The 8,547-nt window shown below is 51.9% G+C and overlaps 2 protein-coding genes across 2 annotated transcripts; both read right to left on the minus strand.

Moving 5' to 3' along the window:
* Positions 1-1,789: 1,789 nt before the first annotated feature.
* Positions 1,790-4,208, minus strand: ASPSYDRAFT_51198 (uncharacterized protein). Its single transcript, XM_040848243.1, has 2 exons — positions 3,524-4,208; positions 1,790-3,410 (listed from the first exon to the last, which is right to left on the minus strand). Exons 1-2 carry the CDS (start codon positions 3,767-3,769, stop codon positions 1,944-1,946), a joined length of 1,713 nt encoding a protein of 570 aa, XP_040696907.1. The 5' UTR covers positions 3,770-4,208; the 3' UTR covers positions 1,790-1,943.
* Positions 4,209-5,007: 799 nt separating this feature from the next.
* On the minus strand, positions 5,008-8,547 carry ASPSYDRAFT_62284 (guanine nucleotide exchange factor; the record flags this gene model as incomplete). Its single annotated transcript, XM_040850103.1, has 1 exon — positions 5,008-8,547. The coding sequence occupies one exon, from the start codon at positions 8,545-8,547 to the stop codon at positions 5,008-5,010; it is 3,540 nt and encodes a 1,179-aa protein (XP_040696908.1).

The following is an 8,547-nucleotide window of genomic DNA, read 5'->3' on the forward strand; positions in this document are numbered from 1 at the left end:
AGCCACAAATGATTGGGAGTCTGCCTGGCATGTCATTCCACGCAGAATCCTTCCAGATAGTTTGGCCGAAACACAAATCAGCCAGGGAAATAAGATTCTCGACTGAACAGGGCCCGGCCAAGGTCCATGTCCATGACCGACTGTATATATTCTGGACCAGTCTAAACTTCTACATACCTGGCCGAGGCCAAAGTCCGTTGGGGAATATAACCGATGGATCGAAGCTGTCTCAAGGGGCTGAGGTTGGTCAAATAACTACAGCGGAGGAACTGCCGAGGGATCGGCCGGCCATACAACATTCGATTAAATTTATGATGCCCGCATGTCAATGTTCTCTCAAGAATACTGTATACATACCACTGTGAGGCCCTGGAGAAGACTATTGCCATGGTCAAGCGTCCTTATCCAAAGCATTACATCATGAAAGACCACCCTCTTATCGATCTGCAAGGCAGCTCCCAGCTGGATTGGAAGCATTTCCATGAAGCAATTCTTTTCATTCGTGGGAAAAGTCGGTGTTGCAGATAGTAGCCTTCTTAGGGAGGTATTGCAGTCCGGTGGTCTTGATGAGGCTCGCCGAAGGCTTGAAGTGCATGAGGCGTCTCACCAAACACATAAATTGAAGGACGTTCGACTACTGGGTTAAATACATCACCTGGGCGTGAAAATATGAACTGTCGACCAGGGTTATCGACAGCCTGATTGGATCTATGCAGCGCCGCTTCAAGGCTGTTATTAAAACAAACAAAGGATTTTGAGCCTGTACTCCACGTATCTACAGTGGCTATGAGGGCAATTGTCATGTCTTCCAAAGCTCCAGTCTTCACGGAACGGCAGTACAGCTGACTATACCAGCCCCGGCATGTGGTTGTTTGCGTATAGGGTCAACTCAAGTCATCAAGTGTGAGAAGGCCAGACAGATGGGCCATGTTTCCGGTGCCTTGACACCAGAGAACTCAACTTGGCTTTGGATATCTATCTGCCAAACACAGCCGGTACAATGAATCCCCCTACTGGAAAATCCCAAAGAAGAATCAAACCGTGTCACTATCCTCGACCGTGGCAAAACTTTTGCGACGTTTCTGTGCAAGGAACGAGCGGTCACCCAGAGCAGCTGCAGCCGCAACGAGAATATCTCTCCCGACAAATGGCCACTTGCAGAAACCATTCCAGAGTTCCAGTCATCTAGACCCCCTGCGAATCTAGAAAGACTCTCCTCTGACTCGGACGCATTTTCTGCGTTTGTCGAATTAAGAGCGGACAAGAAAGAGACGCTCTGATGACAATGGGCAGCCAAGGGGGCCCAGGAGTAGTTTATGAAGCAAATATTTGGGCATCACGGAACGCAGGACGTCTATTTATATTAACACCGATTGAGAGATCTTCCAGAAAATGAGCAGATGGGTCATGTACTCGATAAGATAGCATTGGTTAGGTATTATTTATCAATTTGGTTCACGGGAAAATCGTATAACTTTCATTCAAGACTTGCTAAAACCAACAATGGAACCCTCTGCAGTAATATGAGAAAGAACTACGCCTTATTCCCCCTTTCCCTTTACATGAAATGAGAAATACGGGTGCTTCAAGACCTGCTCAGCTGTTGGCCGTTTATTGGGGTCATACTTGATATCTAGAAGTTATTCCCTTCTTTAGCTTATCGTAGCTCTAGAAAATTACTGCTTTTAGATTCATGCGTCTTTCTTATTCGATGATAGCTATTTGTCGGGAACTATTAGAATGTAGGTTCGCTCCCACTGTTGAGGTTCTACTACAGATCAGTACTTGACGGGCCATCTATTATCTACACGATGTCACCTGATTAGGGCTGAGTATGAGAACATGATGTTATTCAGATCTATCGCTAACATGCCAGTCATATAGTCATAATGCATCATTTATACAACCCGAAACAGAAGAAGAGAACTCTTCTCATATATATACTACCTCGTCCACGGAACATCAACACCCAGCGCATCCGCAACCCGCATCGCCGAGACAATACACCCCTCCAACAAGACCATGCCATCCCAGCACCAGCCGCCGACGATAAAGACATTCCCCTCGCCGCTCTTCCATGCTCTACTCGGCTTGTTGTCCGTTTCCACAGCGGAATCATCTTCCGCGCCGAAAATCGAATTGACAACGGCCTGGCTCTGCGCGGTCCGCAGAACACGCGTGAAATGCACCCGGTGCAGGATCTTCGACTCGTCGATCCCGCCGTCCATGGCGTACGTCGTCACGAGGACCTGCGCGGGGTGCTCGTGTATCGATTCCGTCCTTGCGCCCGCGACATCCGTAACCATGTGCATTGCCGTAAGGGGCGGCACTGAATCCGCTGCCGCCGAAGGAGGAGATGGAGGAGACGAATCCAGCAGCGACTTGAACTTCCGTTTCTGGAGCCGCGAGTTATCACGCAGATACGCACTATACCCGCGCACGCGCGAGATATCACGGTGCACAACCGTCTGCACTGTCGTTGTCGGGATGACGCTCATTGCGTCACTCAGCGGGGCGAAGATCTTCCCTACCACATCGGGAGTCACGGCGACGATTGCCCGGTCGTAGACCTTCGATTCTGCTTTCCCCTGCGCGGTCTTCCATGAAACCCGGACCTTCTCGCCGCCCTCGATGCTCTCGACGTTCGTGACTCGGGTGTTGAACTTGACGCTCAGGCCGCTGGAGAGCTTCGCCTCTGCTGCCTGGACGCCGCCTGTTACCGTGTAATGCGGCTTGCGGTAGGTCTGGCGCGCGTAGCCGACGATGTCGCTAGCTGGGAAATTGAGCAGTTCGTGGTGCGTGCATGTCGTGATGCTGGACATGAGTGGGAGGAGGTAGCGCCAGGTGTAGTATGTCGGTATTTTGACACGAGTCAGGTACGCGCCGAGGGTCTCGCCGGCGGCGCTCTTCTCTTTTAAGCCAGACCCTGAGCGAGATGCGACCTTGGGCACGACCAGAAAGCAAGCCGCCGTGAACCAGGCATACCAAAAGAGCAGATACGCAATCTCAAGCATCCACTTCGCGGCGCCAACCCCGCTGGGTCGAATTGGGGGAAGAATGTGGTTGTTTGACGAGTGGATGAAATAGATACCATCACCGTCATTATCGTTTGCCTTCTCTTTCTGGCCCCTCTTCTTCTCCTGGCAGAGAGACGAAGTCGAGATACTATTACCGCTATCATCAGGCAGCGTAGACAAACTATAAACAAACTTCGGCTCTGCAAACCGCACACCGAGATACTCGTACATCTTGCGGAGATTGTCGTAGTACCCCGCGGCGAAGGCGCGCATGGGTAAGTCGACTCTTTGTCCCTCTTTACTGCCACTCTTTTCGTCTTCTTTCCCGATCATAGATGCAGATGAAGACGGGGGAAGCGTATAACTCGCCGAGTCGAGCGAGAGCTTCTCTTGCTGCAGATACATTAGGACAACCTTTCACGCAAAGAACAGAACCAGAAAGACCAAACCAAACCAACCAAATAAAATAAAATAAAACAACTTTAAAGAAGAAAAATAAAACATACCATCTCCAAAACCTCCACCTCAAACCTCCCCCTTTCCCCTTCCTCATCCTCTCTCTTCTTATTATCACAAACAAGCAAATGCGCCGTAACAAGTCCCGCCATGCCAGAGCCGATCACAGCCACAGTTTCTCTCCGCCGCTGCTGCTGCGGAGATTGAGATTGAGACTGTAACTGAGACTGTAACTGAGACTGTAACTGAGACTGTAACTGAGACAGGGATTCCCTGTCCTCAATTTTCGGCCCCATTTTTTGCTCCCTCTGTAGGGCTGAAACTGCCACTGCCACTGCCAGGGGCTTTGCTGTGGCTGGAGTTGGAGATAATTCCCAATATCACAAAACGCGTATATGTCTATCTATCAACTGAACCAGCGAATAAGGCAGAAATCCAAAAGAACGCAGAAAGCGACCTCCCATCAGAAGGAAATGAAATGAAATGAAATAAATGAGGGAGCGGCTGAGGACCGAAAATGAAATGGGATTGGGAAATGGAGATGATTTTCAACCATCGGCAGCTGATTTGCACGGCGGATCACGTGGTGCTAGCAGTCTGGTCTAGCCTTGGACGGTCTTGGTCTTACTGCTGCCTCCACTGGGCTTACTCTACCTTGGCATTGGAAAGCGGGCGGAGAAAAGATTCGGGGAATTGTAGTCACTAATTTAAGGGTCTTGAAGGTTGAGTCAGATTGGCAGAGTCGCAGATTGTGCAGGTGCACAGTATAAGTTAACTTAGTTAACTATTGGGGGCGAACTGATTATTAATCTGGCTGCGGATTTGTGCTGCCGCGGTTCGAGAATCGGTTGGGGATCGAGATCTCACATGCTTGTCTTGGTATTACGGATAATCGTTGATAAGTGCAAGTGGTTATTGTTGTGAATGTTGTTGTTGTTATTTGCTATATACACAATAATACAGGCCTAAGCTTGTCAAATAAGTATTCAAACTCCTCCCAAGGTCCTCCCAAGGTATCCCAATAAGCAGTATGCAGTCCATGCCCAAATCAAACCCGCAAATCAAAGCAAACAGCGCAAACAACGCAAAGTAAATCCAAATCCAAATCCAAATCCAATGCAGAGAGATCCAAACAGTGACCGACAGGCAAAAGGATCATCACGCTAGAGCATCTTTCGTCTCTCATGATGTTTTGCTTTGCCCTTTTATAAGCCCAAGCGAGCCGCGAGGCTCTAGTATAAACCTGTACTGTATGTACCCATACTTTTAAAACAAGACCCTTTTTCCCCGCCGTCGCTGTTGATTCAAAAAAACAAAACAAAAAGAAACACTTTCAGGGAGGGTAATAAGACAGATGATCGCCAGTTCGGTCAAAGAGGTAAGACGTGAAGACGAGGTAGGTAGGAAAGGTATCAACAAAGACCGACGTAAGAATTTCCAAGAAAAAATAAAGGGCGCCGTTAACACATGAGAAGAAGGCAAGGTCGTAAATCATTAAAGAGGGCGGGTGGAAATAATAAGATGTTGTGGTTGTTCAACCATTTGTGGTGATCGACTTCGCCTTGGAATTATTCGTCCACGACAAGAAATCAAACTTGTCCTTGGCGTTCTCCAGAATCGACGAGGAGCTCGACTCCGATTGCATCGCGCTGCGGACTTGCTGGGTTTCGCGCGGCTCCAGAACAAGAGACCGTCGGTAGAAGGTCTGGAGGCTCTTCTCGCCGTTGGACCGGACACGCACAAGCTCGTTCTGCATCCAGGCCTGCAGCTCGGGTACCTCCGTCAGGCGGTAAGGGATCTGGAAACGCTGGAGCTCGCTGATGATGCGCGCAGTCTTGACGTGCTTGTCAAAGTTAATCACAGCCATCTCGCCCTCGTCGGTTGGGAGGTTGCGGAGAGCCTGGTTACCGTGGTCCACGAAAGTGAGGTCGGTCAAGTAGGTTCCGACGAACGGCAAGCAAGGGGGCACATGGTTCTGGAGGCGCTGGCGGAGGACAGCGTAGTTGCGCGATACATCGACTATACCGCGGAGGTACTCCAAAGTCGTCTTCGTCTTCTGGGAGACAATCTCCCAGGTACGTCGCAGCCGCGAGATCATGGACGAGTTGAGGGAGCAGATGATCGCCATGAGCGAGTCGTAGTTGTTCAACTCCAAGCACTTGTTGGCGATCTTAACCCAGTGCTTGATAATCGCAGCACGCTTCTTCGGCTCCTCGAGCTGCAGAATCGAGTCTGCAACAAGATGCGCAAGATCTGTCGAGAGAGTAGACATCGCCCGCACATTGACCGCAAGCGAACCCGTCTTCTTCATCCACTCCGTCGCGAGCAGTTCCTCAGGAAGGATCGCGCAGAAGATCCGCGACTCCTTGATAGTGAATTGACGGGCCAGCTCCAGTGGGTCGAAGTCGAGGATCGTAATCTGACCCTCGCCATTCTTCCACCGCGTGAGCAGGCCATGCTCCTTCTTGCCAAGCAACGGTAAAGGAACAGGTGTATCGGGGTGGATGTACTGCGCCGTAGCGGTGTTGGTCTTGCCCATCGAAGAGACAAGGCGAGGAACCACTGGCCCTTGGAGTTTAGAAACCTTTTCGGTCAATTCCAAAAGACGCCTGGCGGCAGTTGGTAAGGTTTGCATCAGGAGGCCGTCCGCGAATTCGGTAATGTACTCCAAAGCGACATTGTCGCAGTCATGGCGCCAGTGCGACTCGAGCCAGCCCTTGAACACGTTGTAGACGCGCAGGCGAACAGGGGAAGCGGCATGCGCGGTGTCCCCGATGTAGTTGAACCGGTCCACAAGGGTCTCGGCAAACTCCATCGGCGAGGCGAAGAGGCGGAAGGTAAGGTAGAATGTTGACACGAACATCGCATCAGGTGTAGATTGGTGGGCAGTCAATTTCTCAACCAAGGCGCGGAGGCTGCCACCCATCACATGTCCGTCCTTGAAGATCAACTCATGGGCGTAGGTCTTTTCCAAGACATTGGCCTCAGCCTCCTCGTTCTCTTCGGCAAGAGTCGAGTAACTGACACTGCCCTTGAGCGACGGGACCATGCCAATGTCAGGTGAGGTCGCCCGGGTCGATGTCTGAGAAACCCCACTCATTTCCGAGTCACGAAGGTTGCTGTAGGTGAAGCTGCTAGCATTACTAGTCACGCCACGGCTATACGAGTCGCTGACCTCAGACTTGGCATGACTGTCGCGACGGAAGGAGTCTGCAGAGGTAGGATCTTTGGGAGAGGATGTAAAGGAAAGCTTGTCAAGACTAGGAGAGAGGACTGATGATTGGAAAGAAGATGAGGGTTCGGTGGTGGCCGGTGTTATAGCACCAGCACGTGACTGGAAGGAGCAAGGTGTTGCGTCGTCCGTGAGACCAGGAGTGGACGGTGAAGCAGCATTTTGAGATTGGGGGATCTGCAAGGGAGGTGGGGGAAGTCGTGCCATCTCCTGGGGACGTTGCTCGGGGGCGTCAACATCCACCGTGCGCTGAGGCTGTGGCGTAGAGTCCGAGACCTCCTCGGGAACCGCGCGAGGGATAATTTCCTCCTTCTCGCCGTCTTGGCCGGCGGCGTCCGCAAAGAGCTCAAAGTCACCACTTTGCTCGAGCACCAGCCGAGCTTTGGCCATGCAGTTGCCTGCAGCTCGCACGCATTCGGTTGCCGCATCGACAAGGCGCTTTCCCTCGTCTGGCATGAATACGAGGTCGTCGTCAGGGCACTGCGCTGGCCGGAAGGCATCCCGGGCCGCGAACACCAATTCCGACAAGCGCTCATACATGGTATCTTTGGCCTGCTCCAGGAAAGTGCTATCCTGAGTATCATGCTCGCAAACGGCTTCGATCACCGTTAGCAGTTCACGGCACGAGCGGACGGCTTGTTCCGTGGTGATGACCAGCTCGGTCGACGAGCGAGACTGCAAATGCAGGCCAATGAAAGAGCCCAAGACCCCGAGGAAGGCGTCGTAGGTGGCCGTGAGTCGCTCAGAAGCGAGGTTTGGGTTTCGGGCAGTAGCAGCAGCTGGGCCGGTGTAAGACACTCGGTGTGAAACAGAGATCCGTTTGGTAGTCACGGACATCGGGCGGGGTTGCGATTCAAACGCGTCCATCCGAGTTGAAGCCCGGCTCATATCCAATCGGCTTTCGAGTCTGCTTTCCAATCGACTCTCCAGTCTGCTGCGGTTCAACAGTCTGGACTCGTTTCGCTCGGTATCAACCTCGGACGGGGTATCCTCCGTCTGCGAAAAACTCTCAGACCCCGGTGTTGGAGGAACATCATGGGCTGATAATTGCTGCTGTTCCAACTCTGCAATTGCCCTGCCTAGACCAACCTCCTCGTTCCAGACATCGAGGAATTGAACACCGCGAGTCACAATTCGGAAGGCTTTCAAAAGCATCTCGTCAACCATGTACTCGACCTCGTCTTCCATTGGCTGGCCGCTAGAGATTTCCTGGAACTTCTTCGTCGTTCGCACCAGTGATGACAGGTCTGCCAGTAGTGCCTTGCGATTCTTTCGGAGACCTTCCTGGGCCCTCACCAGTGAGGAGTCGCGAGTAAGACATTCAGACTTCTCGAGTAAAAAGCGAACTCCAGCAATCAGGCCTCGGACGAGATCCTGGTTACCAAAGTCGATCAAAGGCGATCCGCATCCTCCTCGAATGATGTCCCAGAAGTCAGTCAAGGCCTTGAGGAGTGGTCGCATGGGGACATGGTCGTATGCCTCGCAGTAATTTGTGGGTAGCCAGCCCCGAGCGCCTGTGTCCAGAAGAGTGCCGTCGGCCCAGCCATTGGTGTGAACAGAGTGTACTAGAATAATATCACCTTGATCCAGCGGGAGAGTAACTGTTGCTGGAGAGACATCCCCGGCAGGGTGGAAAGGATAGAATGCGCGAAGATAGTTGTGAAAGACCGCCCGAGACGGCTCTGGACGATCCATATCGCCGTCCTGGGTGGTCGTCGTATGAGGAGTTGTTGGGGGAGTAATCTGGCGGTCGTATGAATAGAAGCGGTTTGCAGCAGGCCGAAAGTTCGAGTTTCCCTTTTCGATCTTCAATGGCGCGATGTGAGGCTTCATTTGCTCCAT

This window comes from Aspergillus sydowii (genome assembly GCF_001890705.1).
Source record: "Aspergillus sydowii CBS 593.65 unplaced genomic scaffold ASPSYscaffold_17, whole genome shotgun sequence".
NCBI lineage: Eukaryota > Fungi > Ascomycota > Eurotiomycetes > Eurotiales > Aspergillaceae > Aspergillus > Aspergillus sydowii.

Excerpts from the sequence above, each read along its gene's own strand:
- ASPSYDRAFT_51198 (XM_040848243.1), bottom strand. The coding sequence starts at position 3,769 with ATGGGGCCGAAAATTGAGGACAGGGAATCCCTGTCTCAGTTACAGTCT. Across the intron at positions 3,411-3,523 it reads AGGTGGAGGTTTTGGAGATG|CAAGAGAAGCTCTCGCTCGA; the intron begins GTATGTTTTATT and ends ATGTATCTGCAG.